This window comes from Drosophila willistoni (assembly GCF_018902025.1).
Source record: "Drosophila willistoni isolate 14030-0811.24 chromosome 2L unlocalized genomic scaffold, UCI_dwil_1.1 Seg168, whole genome shotgun sequence".
NCBI classification, from domain to species: domain Eukaryota; kingdom Metazoa; phylum Arthropoda; class Insecta; order Diptera; family Drosophilidae; genus Drosophila; species Drosophila willistoni.
In genome coordinates, this window is record NW_025814047.1 from 17,035,624 (window position 1) to 17,049,141 (window position 13,518).

Consider the following 13,518-nt stretch of genomic DNA (forward strand, 5'->3'; position numbering starts at 1 on the left):
TGCTGATCATGGCCCTGTACTTAGTTTTTGCCCATCACGTCAGGATTTCGAACAAAATGCGTTGGAATTATTCAAAATGGCCTCATTTTCAATATTTTCTTGTTTAATATAAACAAGTTATTATACTCAAAACGTTATTATTTTAACCTATTAATATATTAGGTATGATTTAAACGTAATTTACACAAAACCAAAGAGGCGTTTCTTTGTTATCATGCATATTATCATACACTTTGGATATTGTTCCAAAATGAGTAAAATTCGAACCAAAAAGTATGCTATAAGGATTCAAAAAATTTGCAACTTGTTAATTTTAAAGAATTATTGTAATTTTATGCACCTAACAAATTGTTTAAAAGTAATGTTGGCAAACAACAGCTATTTAACTTAAACAAGAAATTCTACAATTCGTTAAAAATGTAGAAAAACAATTTTAAACTTTATATAGTATACTTTTGGGTGCCTATTTTCCAACCCTAGATCCCCTAATTTCACAAAATCTGGACGTGATGAACAAAAACTGAGTATGCAGTCAGAATCAGCGTATCCTAATTAGTTAAAAACACCTCTCAGGTTAACGTCACCAAAAATCATGTCGGCCTATGTTATTGATGATTGATTATGTATGTTAGAAAAATTGTTTTTGGTTTGTGTCTGGTCAGACAAATTTTCTTTCTTGTTTTTCGAAATTGTATGAATATATTTTCAATAGGGGTTGAATCCATAAAAATTTGTATATGTCTTTTTTTCTTTTTGATTTTTAATAATATTTAATCTATCCTTATGTACTGTTTGTATCTTATTTTTATCGTTTCTAATTTTTATGTTGTTATTTTTAGCTATTTCTATAACCTCGAATGGTCCGAATAGGCTGAATCAAGCTTATGACCAGTTTCGTTTTTTAAGAAAACTTTATCTCCCATTTCTATATTAAAGTCTACTGCTTTATTGTCATAAAAGTTTTTCTGTTTTTCCTTATATTCTTAATCTAAACTTAACTTCTTTAGCATATCATCTACGTTATATAAAGGTTCTATTCTATTTATGCTATTAAAATAAATTGGTAAATTGTTTTGTTTACCAAATACAAGTTCATAGTGGCAGTATTTTTTTGTTACTGATGGAGTTGTGTTAAAACAGTACACAAAATATTGTAACCATATATCCCAATCAGTTTTATCTACTGATATATATGAACGAATGTACTCATTAAATGTCCTATGACTTCTTTCAACGGTACATAAGGTCTGGTGGTGGTGTGCAGTAGACGTAATGTTGTCTATTTTTAAATATTTGAACAAGTCATTTATTATTGAATTTTTGTATTCTGTTCCCATGTCCGTAATGAACGTCTTCATTGGACCGACCGTACTTCAGAATAAATGATTTGAATATAGCTTTGTTGCGTTTTTATTTGTAACTTTATTTTGCTACTAAGTATTTCGTCAAGTCACATATTAAAGTGACTGCGTATTCATTACAATCTTCAGATTTTGGTAGTGGACGAATGGTGTCCACTATTACTCTGTCAAAAGCATGTGCTTCGTCGTTTTTGACTTTAGGCATTTTTGACATTTATTAATGTAGTCTCTTACATGATTTTGGTCACCGGTTGGAGTAGCGCTACTCTTAATGTTTTCAATATTTTATTGCCCATTTCTTTAAAAGATTCTATTGAAAATGTTTCGAAGATCTTTTCACTCGGTACCAGTTGAGTTGTTTGATGTCAAGTATACCGGCTTGTTTTTCAAGCCTTTGAAAAAACTGACCTAAGTCTAGATTTCCATTGGCGTACAGATCTCCAATCTCAATTCTTGCTATAACTTTTTTCCCATTTTTGAGGAAACATAAATTATGTGTTATGCGCAAGGTCACTACTTTTCGTACTTCATCATTGCAGAGTACTTCATGTATTTTGGGCTTAGAAGCATCATTAGGTACGTGCCTAAGTGTATTTTGATTTTTATCATCTGGCCAGAGATTATTTTGTCTACTTTGATGCCTGGTATCCGCAACAAAATTATCTTTTCCCTTCAGATATACTACTGTGAGCTCATATTCTTCTAGATCAAGTCTCACTGTAGTTAGCTTTGAACTCGAATTTACCATAGAGAATTAATATGTTAGTGGTCTATGGTCTGTTTTGACTCTGAAGTGTTTGCCATATATACAGTGGTGCTCATAGACTTAAACCACTGCCACTACCATAAACTGTTTTCTTCATAACTTTTTTAAACATATTTAATTCGCCCTGAAATTTTTACATTTTGTAACAATAGTATTGAGGCAGCTGATCACAGAAAAAAATGATCAGTAGGAATTCGAGGGTTCCCAAAAAATTGAGTAAATGTCAAAAAGAGGTTTCCGCCCTGCTCACATACTTAAGCCACCTTGAGCTAAAATCGTGAAACATGTGTTTTTTTCAGGGAAAGTTGTGTTATTTGTTTTCTACACTAAAACATTGAATACTAAAAACGTTTCCCAAAACAATTTGACCGCTTTGGCTAAAAATAAAAATACAAATCCGGCCGAAAGGAAGCTAATATGGGAATATTACGAAAAAATCACAAGTACTCTACAAATTTGTAAGGCTTTACATTTTTCGAGTGGCAAAGTCAGAAATGGCATTTCATTTTATAAGAAACATGCAACCTGGGAAAATATTCCACGTGAAAAGCCCAGAAAAACCACTTTAAACGACGATAGACTGTTTGCCAAAATCAGTTAAGCCGATGCTTTCTTGACTTCTACGCAAATCAGAGGTCAAATGGTGGCAGATTATGGCTTGAATGTGTCATCTCAGACCATAAGAAGAGGACCAAATGAGTTTGGACTATATGGACGCATATCCCAGAAAAAACCATTGCTGTCAATTAAAAATGTTAAAAAGCCCCTTCAATTCGCCACGGAGCATATTCAAAAAGGTCCCAATTTTTGGATCATGATTGGTTGGAGCGACGAATCCATGTTTAATGTCTTTGGGAGTGATGGTAAACCATATATAGGACGTCGTCCCAACAACTAATGGACCCCAAATACACGAAGAAGACCGTTAAACATGGTGGTACTTCGATTATGTTCTGTGGCTGTTTCACCTCATCGGGCGTAGGTCCGCTAGTGAAGATAGAAGGCATTATTTACGCCGAAATGTACAGGGACATCCTTATTAACAATTTATCTGGTGAATATGCCGATAATTTGCCACTTGCCTGAATATTTCAACAGGACAACGACCCGAAACACTGCAGCAAGATAGTCAAGTCGTGGCTTAACCAAGAGACAATCAAAGTTTTGCAATGGTCACCGACTTGAACCCTATAGAGAACTTGTGGGGAATTATCGAACAAGTCGTTGGCCAAAAAAAAACAGCAAATAAAAAGGATTTGTGGCGAATTTTGCAAGAAGAGTGGAAGAAAATCACCCCTCAACAGTGCGCACGTCTTGTGGGTTCAATGCCAAAGCGTTGCTCAACTGTTCTTAAGCAGAATGGTCATCCAACTCAATATTAAAGTAAATTTATTAAAATTATAAGACATATCGGGCAAATTTTAACTTTTTCAACCATTTTTTCCCAGGTGGCTTAAGTATGTGAGCAGGACATTTTGGAGATAGTCTCAGATTTTTTAAGTTTTTCGTTGAATATATATTTTTATAACTTTGTTGTTCTTTTATAAGAACACTGATATATAGAACTAATGTCACACAAAAAATTGGAGCTGTGAAATAAAAACTTTTCTTAATTTTCGTTTAAATTCTTGGTTGAAGTCTTGTGGCTTAAGTCTATGAGCACCACTGTATATGGGCGAAAGTGTGTAATAGCCCAGTGTATCACAGCTAGTTCTTGTTCAGTAGTGCTTATATTACTTTCACCTTTAGTGAATGAACGAGAAGCGTATGCTACTGGTAAGTGCTTATCACCATAAGTTTGAGTCAAAGCTGCTCCACATACATTTGGTCATCAGTTTTCTGTACTATTTCATAATTATTTAATGATTAATATTTTATGTTTTTCAAATTTAAAATTTTTACTCTTTTGATTGTGTTTAAAATTTGGAATAATGATTGATTCGGACTTGAGATCGAATACCCAATAAATATTACTTTTTCGCCTTCTTGATTTAAGATGACGATATTTTTAGTTTCGTTTGGAATATTTTTTTGTCGGATTACTTCAGATCTTGCTGGGAGGATTGTGGTATTACTGGTACAGGTGTGTAATATTGGGATGTTTATTTGAAAATCTAAATTGTTTGGTATTGTTGTCTATGTAGAAGTTATGTGGAATTATGAATTTGTTTTGTAGTAGTTCTATTAGGGTTAGACCTTTTCTTTTATTATTGTGATTGTTTATGCAATTCTTTGTTAGAGCTTGTGTAGCGACTAAAAGTGTACATTTCTTAGCTGCGTCAATGGGTGTACCGTCGTGTATAAAAGCTCCTTCCAAAGATTCAGCAAGCTTTTCAACCTCTTGGGCGTACTGGCTTGCTGTTTTGTTTTCCTGGGGTAGATTTTTTATTTTAGCGGTTATTGACTGTTTTTACATTTGTGGCAATACTGTTAATTATTGCAGCTATTGTTTGTTCAGAGGTTTTCCGATTTCTGGTGTAGCACTTTAGATTTGTTTTTATAATGCACACCGCTGTTTCTTCATGTTCGCCTTTTAGTGAATTTAACAAATTCAATGCATCCATGAACATCTGGAGATTTTCCGTTCTGTCATCAAACTCTGTAATTAGGTTTGACGCCATCTTCAAGAAATCAGTGCTTGTTTGAGGCATCTTGGTATTTTCTTGTGAACTTGGTAATTTCTCAATGATTGTGTTATCTTGATCGGAACTCACTGATGGTTCTCTTTGATCTATTTCTGGTATTTCTTCGTCAGCCATTAACTGGGTGGAGTCTTCTAATAATATTGAAATTTCCAAATCAGTTGTTTGTTTATATTCAATATTGTGTCTTTTTAGCACAGTTATTGCCTTTTGTTTGCAGTATATAGAATGCATTTGCGCACTGCTCTTATAGTTTGAGACGCTCAATTATTATTTTCAAATGTTTGGCTACTGTATCTTGGAATGCTTCTCTATTTTACGAGACACACAAGATTTATTTAATTCATGTGCGTATATTCTAGCCTTTGCTATTATTTTATATTATAACCATAGTTTGTTAAAAAAAATGTCTCTTATTTTTGTTTTTAATTCCCAGAGAGATCAATTGTCTCTATGGGTTGGGTCGAATAGTTTGTGTACCCAGTAGAATTCTATTTTTGCAAAGTACCTGTCAAGAGTGGTCATCACAAATAATTGTATATTCGCTTTTGTTTAATTTTTTTTTGTATTTAATCTTTTATTAAAAATTTTTCGTGATTTATAATTGCTAATTGATATAAAAGTTCATAAAGATACCTTTAAACCTTTTGTTTCGCAATTACCTTAATTTTCTCATCAGTACTTCAATTTTCATCATATTTACTTGTAATCTCAACTGTGTCCTGCACAGCGAGCCAGAGACGTGGAAAAGTTGTTAGAGTCCATCGTTGGGATACAACTCTAACGCTTCTTCTAGCGTTGGTGCGTCCCTTTGCTCGATAGGAGCAGATTCCGCAAAGGGAATATCTTCTTTGTAGATGCGTATTTGTACTTATGTCGTACACCTTTGATTTTGTGTTGCTGCTTGTTTGGTTTTCGTTTTGATGTTGTCTGGCTGCTGCCGCTGGTTGTAGCTCTCTTCATCAAGTCTTTGAGAACTCCAGGCTTTTGGCCTTTGGTACTCATCGCTGGTGGTTGTAATGGTATTGCAGCATGCACCAGCATATTTATACCCTTGCAAAAAGGGTATATTAATTTTGGTCAGAAGTGTGCAACGCATAGAAGGAAGCATCTCCGACCATATAAAGTATATATATTCTTGCTCAGCACGACGAGACGAGTTCAAATAGCCATGTCCGTCCGTCTGGATCAACGCAAACTCCTCCTAGACCGTAAGAGCTACAGAGAAAAATTTTGAAATTTTGCATGTAGGCTTGTATATACTGCAGGCGTTGTATATCTCGGATTCAGCCGGATCGGACCACTATATCATATAGCTCCCATACAAACCGCAAAGTCACGAACAGTGACTTTTCTCAATAACTTCGTTATTTTTTGAGCTATTGTCGTGAAATTTAATATTGGTGAGTTAATTATACGTATAAACGACTATGCCAAATTTGATCAAGATCGGGTGACTATATCATAAGCTCCCATAGGAACGATCGGTCGAAAACAGTGACTTTTGTCAATAACTTCGTTACTTTTGACGCGATTGCTTTCAAATTAAATATTTGTTAGTTTAGTATATCTGTTAATGACTGTGCCGAATTTGATAAATATCGGGTTACTATATCACATAGCTCCCATAGGAACGATAGGTGGAAAACAGTGACTTTGATCAATATCTTCCTTATTTCCTATGCTAAGATTGTTGGCCATTCTTTCGCAAACATTAGCCTTTTTAGATAAAACGTTTTTCCACTTTGAAAAGGAAAGAGTTACCAAAAAACTTGCAAGGGTATACAAACTTTGACGCGGTCAAAGTTAGCCCCGTCCCTCTGGTTTTTTTTTGTTTGTGTTAGGAGTTTGCTTTGCGTTTTTTGATGCACGTCCTTTAATGTCCTGTCGCGGTCGCCATGTAATGACCGGGTTCCATTTGACAAAAATAATATTAAAGACGGACACGTCAGTGTCAGTTGATTGCAAGCTTTTTAGCAATAGTTTATGTTTTCTTTAAAGAAAGATCCTTTCTACTATTATTTTGCTCGCGAAATTTGGCCATTCAGAAATTTTCCATGTAGGCATGTATATACTGCACAGTTTCTATATCTCGGATTCAGCCGGATCGGATCACTATATCATATAGCTCCCATATAAACGTCAAAGTCACGAACAGTGACTTTTCTCAATAACTTCGTTATTTTCTGAGCTATTGTCGTGAAATTTATTAATTTATGAATTTATTACACTAACAAACGACTGTGCCAAATTTGATCAAGATTAGGTCACTATATCATATAGCTCCCATAGGAACAACCGCTCGAAAACAGTGACTTTTGTCAATAACTTCGTTAGTTTTAACGCGATTGCATTCAGCGATTCTTCTCAGCATAGCAATGCGTTCCTTTTCCGACTACCATGAAATTTTTAGCGTTAGTTGACGCAAATAATAGTAGACTATAATTATCTAATTAATTACACTTACTACTAACGGATTTGTAAACTTTTTATTTGTTTTTTTCGCAACTAAACGAAACACTGCTATTTTTGTGAAAAGCCAAATTTTTGGGGTTAAGCACAAAAATGTGAAAAACCAACCGAAACATTAGTAAAATAAACGGATTTTTTCGGTTTTCCTATGCCTATATACCATTTTCCAAAACCAAAGTCAAATAACTGAATGTGTAAAAACGAATATTTGAACATTTTTTGAATCTTTGTTAGCATTTACTGCACTGCTATTTTCGTGAACACATCTGTATATAATATCTTATGGCAACCTACACCGAAATACTTTTCATGTATGACCAACTCGCATCAAATCAGGTTCTCGCCATTAGATTGTTGAATTAAATCAGATGCATTTTTTTAATATATTTTATATTTTTGTTTTAAATTACTTATGCATATGACCTATATTTCACAGAATATTAATAGAAGGTCTCATTTATAAAATTTCAGTGTAGCTACCCTTGATGAGCAACCTGTAAACAAGGGTTCAAAAATAAATTTAGAGCAAAAGCCGCAAGTAATAAAACACCCAGGACCACATCAACACCCGATTGGAATGGAAAACTCCCAACACGCTCACGCTCGGCAAGGAGAAATTGATGTATTGAATTGTAATAAACAGCCTTATCAAGAGCAGTACCAATCATGTACCAAGTATTATGATAGTCTTAAAGTTGAAGCCATATGTCACCTGCCGCAGCATCAAGCACAATCACGTTGCATTTTTGCTCCAAATCATTTGGAGGAAGGAAGAGCAGCACATACACAACAACCTACCAGCTCAACAGCAACCTTAACCATTCAAGGTAGTTTTCAAAATGTGCTCAATTTGCACCGACAGCAAAATGCTGCTGCGTTTTCAGCGCAGCAACAAGACTCGGAAAGACCCCAAACACAATACACAAAACATCAATTGCCAGTGCAATTAAGCACTGTCACCGTTTCAACATCTTTAGCAATCAACAGGCATACTGATAGTGCGCATGACTTCCATCAAAGCGCAGCAACATCTGCTTCTACATCGTCTAGCGGCAAGTCTCAGGTTCGGGTATGTATAAATCGTCTAAACGTCGAAGATGCTCGCCTTATGCAACAAAGTATTGAAAAGTTTGTACAAAAGTCACCAGAATTGGCTAAGAATATGGGGTTGCTACAGGAACACCAACGCCCAAACGAGATATCGAAGTTTTCACATTCATCTAAAGATATTGAAGAGACAAGGCGCTTTTTATGTACTGATGAGCCACGTAAAAATGCAAAAACTTCAGTTGATATGTTTACAGTAATAAAGGCCGATGAAAAGCGAACGTGTACAAAAAGAAAAGTAGCTGTCTCACTTGGAGATATTCCCCCGGAGCAAATATGTAAGCATTAACGAATAAACAGTTTATAATTTTACGAATTTTTTAAAATGTATTTTGCCTTACAATTTAGTTTCCAAACCAAAATTACGTCGTGTTGAACGAATAATGCCCTTAACGACCACTAAATGTACAAAGGAAGAAGTAACTCGTTCGCAAACATATCAACAGTTCATGCGGAATATGGAACAAATTATTGAATTGCTCGATGATACTGAATCACCAAACTTTGATTCAGGTAACTTAATTTAAATATTTTTGTATGTTATTTATTCTTATACCCTGGCAAACATTTGCAAAGCTACATTAATTGGACAGAAATAACAGATCTTTGGCAAGATCGGCGTCCCTTATCCACTCGCTTTTGAACACCCATCAAAATAATATTCCAAAAAGAATCAACGAATTTAATTAAGACGTGTTTTTTTTTAGATTATTTATTGGCTAATTGAGTTAGGTTGACATAAGAAATAATAGTAGGTATATTTCATTTTTAACTAGTCTCTATCGAGCTTTCGGCAGAAATAGATGTTTGTAATTTAGGCTTTCTTTTTGTTTTTGTATTTATACTTAAAAGCTAAATTAGTATAAGAAAAAAATCGATCGCAACAAAAGCTTAGAACAATTTGCGTAAGTATGGTAGTTAAAGAATTCTTTTTCTCTGATCGATAGGGACGTAACAAATTTTTTATTTTCAACAGTTAAGCTTTTTTGATTGTATTAACTTATTATTTGCTTTTCTCAGTATGTGGTAAAGGATAGGTATGCCGTTACTGTCTTGAATAAATCCTGTTTTATCTAAAAGTAGGAATGATTCAGGGGGTGAAAACCCGTTACATATTGCTTGCTCTAAGTAAAGATCATTTTCGTAGAATGGAGCTTTAATGAGATCGTTAGAGCTCTCCAAACAGCGGCAGATGTGCCTCCTAATTAGTTTTATAATTTGATTATCAATCCTTATTATACTTGCAGCGTTAAAAAGTTTATTGTTGGAATAGAGCCTTATCCAGTTGCTGGCTGAAGTACTTTATAATGAAGTGCGAGCTTTGAGAATCTTTCTTTCCAACATTCTAAATCATTCCATGTATGATGGTGAAATTAAATACTATATTTGGCAACCGTACGTAATTATTGGCCTGATGACAAAGTCTTTCACTTTTTTGTTAAGTAATTTGGAGCTGAATGCTCCATATTAATGCTTGCAGATTAATATGATTTTTAAAGTAAAGGAACTTGTCAAAATGTACCCCCAAGTATTTCATCCTATTAGTGAAAAGAATGGGTTCATTTGACATGTCAGAGACAACTTGGAATCTTTTCCAATTTTTGCTTGTATTATGATTGCATTTGTTAACTGGAGGTCGAAAGACAATACTTTCGCATTTACTATTATTTATTTTAAGATGCCAGTATAGTGTAAATTCTTCTAGTGTATTCAAGCTTTTTTGTAGCTTTTTGTTTATATTGACTATTGTTTTGTTTTGTCTGGCTATAATATTTTAAATTTTTAGTGGTAAATTGTGTATAAAGATAGTAAACAACGTAGGTGCGTTTACGGTGCCCTGCTGCAGATCATTGATTGCTTTAAACTTTGAGCTACTAGTTGTGCCATTTATATGAACCACAAACTTCCGAAATGAGATCATATTGTATATTGGCATCTGAAGGTGTACAGAGAATTTGTAGCTCATTAATTTTGCAATTAGTCCTTCAATCGAAACCGTGTCAAATGCTTTTTCAAGTTTGATAAAACAAGCGCCAACAACATGCTTTTTGTTCTAATTCCAGTTGAATTCAGATGTTAAGAGGTTCATTGCATGAAGAGTTGAGTGATTAGATTTAAAACCAAACTGCCTTTTGCATAAGATTTTGTTTTTGGCACAAATTTCATGTATGTTTAAATTAACTAGTATCTCAAATACTTTGCTTATATTAGGGAGTACCTTTTCCTTTGGTATAACCACTAGCTTAGCCATTTTTCAAAATGGGGGTAATAGGCGTTATTTAACATGTTGTAGAAAATTGAACAATATTCACGAAGGAGGTCTTTTGGTATATGTTTCAAAGTTATGTTTGGGATTTTATCGATTCCTGATGAGGATTTAATAAACTAGTCGTCAGTCTGGCTTTTTGTTAGGCAATCAGTTGTCATATCTATTTGTAATTTGTAAAAATTGATTGAAGCAGTAATCTACATTGTTATGAACAGAATTGGTCCCTTCCCTCTGTTTTTCAGCGTGGACTAATTCAAAAAAAAAAAAATAGCAATGAGGCTAACTGTGGATATGCCAAAGTTTATATACCCTTGCGCAGTCCTTGGCAATAATATCTTTACATTTTGAAATTTCTTTCCCTGCAACTCAATTCATCAATACACAAACAAAACATTATTTCTCTTTTTACCACAATTTTTTCTTCTTCCATCATTCCCTAAGCAAAGCACGTCACGCATACACATACAGTTCATATAGCGTTGTGTCTGTGTGTGTATGCATGTTCTCTATTGATTTGATTTGATGACGTAGTAGGCAGCAATCAGCGCTTGAGGTTTTATATCCAATACTGCCATATTAGTAAATTTTATGGGGATACTCCAATTTTTATGAAAATATTTCTTCTAGGTCTATATGATATAGTGGTCCGATCCTGAAGATTTTCATACTTAATCTGCCCCAGATAATAAAAAGCACAGCCCGATAGCTCTTAAGATGGCTGAGTAAAACGCATACGCACCAACGGACAGACGGACATGGCTATATCGACTGAGCTTCTCATGATCAAGACTATATATACTTTATGGGGTCGGAAACGTCTCCTTCTGTGCGTTGCAAACATCTGACCAATTTTATAATACCCTCTGCAAGGGTATAAAAAGAGTGAATAGCAATGGACCCAAATCACTACCCTGAGGAGGTACTTCAGAGGTCACATGGATGGTCTTAGAATATGAAGACTTGAAGATAATCTAGCAAAAGTCTGGGGATGCCAACTGCGTTCAACTTATATAAAAGCATATGATTAACAGAGTCAAAGGCCTTGCTGATGTCAGTATAAATGACGTCAGATTGGACAGCTGTCTTGAATCCTTTGATCGAGTGAGATGTAAATTCTAATAGGTTAGTAGTTGTCGATCTAGAACAGTGCACATCAAATCCAAATTTTCAAGAAAGAAAAAATAAATTTGTTCAGTTGTCAACAAACATTTTTTTAAGTGTACTTGTGACATGTGGACTAATGTTTTTTGTTTGCTAATCATTTTTTTTCTGACAAGCACGAGTCGAATTATTTTCGAAGTGCCGTTGGCGAACCTACACGGGCATTTACAGTGTATGTGAGACGGCAGTGCTGCGGCAGAGCTAGGCCCTAGTCCAGGGAATGGGCCGTGCCGACTACTGATCTAGAACAACGAGCAAGTCTTTGTCAGAGAGATATGAGGAAACAAGTTGAATAATATCAAATTTTTTTTTGAATTTTTAAAAATTTTTTTTCCTAAATGCACAACATCTTAAGAATAGTGTGTTATGGGCAATTGAACGCAGGTCGGCCAACCGTTTTATATTACATTTTTGGGAGTCCAAATTTTAAAACGCTTTCCTGAAAAGTGGCCATTTTCAAAGTCGGTGAACACGATCCTACAAAATCTACTGGACGAATCGTTTTGAAAATTTGCACAGTACTTCTTCACTAAATTCTTCAGTGAAGAAATGCACAGAATATGTATTTTTTAATATTCTGCCACGCCCACTTCCGCCTCCATAAATTAAAAAAAAACGCTTGCCAGCTGCATTTTTTTTGACTATCGCAATCAAATCCGGCAGACTAACTAATCTTATTCATTTCTAACAAACTCCTTAATTTGAAATCGTACTAGAAACACGCAAAATATGCGTATGAACTTATTTTACTACGCGGTCCATAAAGCATGGATGGCCGTTGGCGGCGAAAGACTACTCGTGTGTTTATAGGGTGAGCGAGATAGCATATAGTATGAGGCATGTAAAAACAATTTAATAGACATTTGGGTTTCGAAATTTGAAATACATATTTGTTTCACCTGGTGCATGGTATACCCAAGTCGGCAAGTCGACTTACTAAATTTTTTTTTTTTTTTTATTGTTAAGTTACTTTCCTGCTCTTGTTAGAAGGAAGATTTATTTGGCCTCCCCGATTTTGAGGGTTAACGCCAACGCCAATGCAATAATTGAGAGTAACAAAATTAAAAGAATAGAAAAAAATTGTACAATTATATGTTTTGTCGACTTGTAGACGTTGTTATTGATTTTTTTTTTCTTCGTTATTGATGCTTGCTCTCATCACTAATGATTAAAACATATGGTTGTTAGTTTTGATTAATGTTTTGGTTAGTATGTTTTTAGTTCATAAATCAATGTTATCCAATCTTGCGAATGATGTTAATAATTTAAAATTGTTAATTGGCTCTTCAGCGAGGAACTGATAAATGTCATTGTATCGTAGTAGGTTCGGAAATTTATTTCTTATGAGCGTAAATTTGGTGCAGTTTAATAATAAGTGGGATATATCTTCTTTTACATTGCAGGTGTCACATAAATCACTGTTGTTTATATTCATTTTATGAAGTGTATGTTTGTCGAATGCGCGTCCGCTTAGGATTCTGTTTAATTTTTTTATTTCCAAGGAATGGAAGGATTCTTTTTTGTGGAAACATGGAGCCGACGAAACAAAGGAAAATAATAAACAATACCCTCTGTTTCTTTCAAAGCAAAAAGCATTATACTCATATTCCCAGTCAGATTTAAATTTGTTATATAAATAATTAATCGCGTCATTTATAGGCCATCTTGCTGAGATAAAGACTCCATTCGTTCTAGCGTTCTTTGCTACAGCGTCCAGCGTCCTTGGTCGTTTTCTTGTAC

The 13,518-nt window shown here is 34.5% G+C and overlaps 1 protein-coding gene across 4 annotated transcripts in view; it reads left to right on the forward strand.

Annotated features, from left to right (window-relative positions):
* The window catches only part of LOC6653229 (nipped-B protein), a 117,305-nt gene that overhangs the window by 10,611 nt on the left and 93,176 nt on the right, over positions 1 to 13,518 (forward strand). For 3 of the 4 annotated variants that reach the window (XM_023181473.2, XM_015176411.3, XM_047009558.1), the window contains 2 exons: positions 7,713 to 8,626; positions 8,697 to 8,861. In XM_023181473.2, the coding sequence (XP_023037241.1) occupies positions 7,713 to 8,626; positions 8,697 to 8,861 (1,079 nt within the window). The remainder of the gene's footprint in view (positions 1 to 7,712; positions 8,627 to 8,696; positions 8,862 to 13,518) is intronic. The other variant, XM_023181474.2, reaches the window with a different exon arrangement.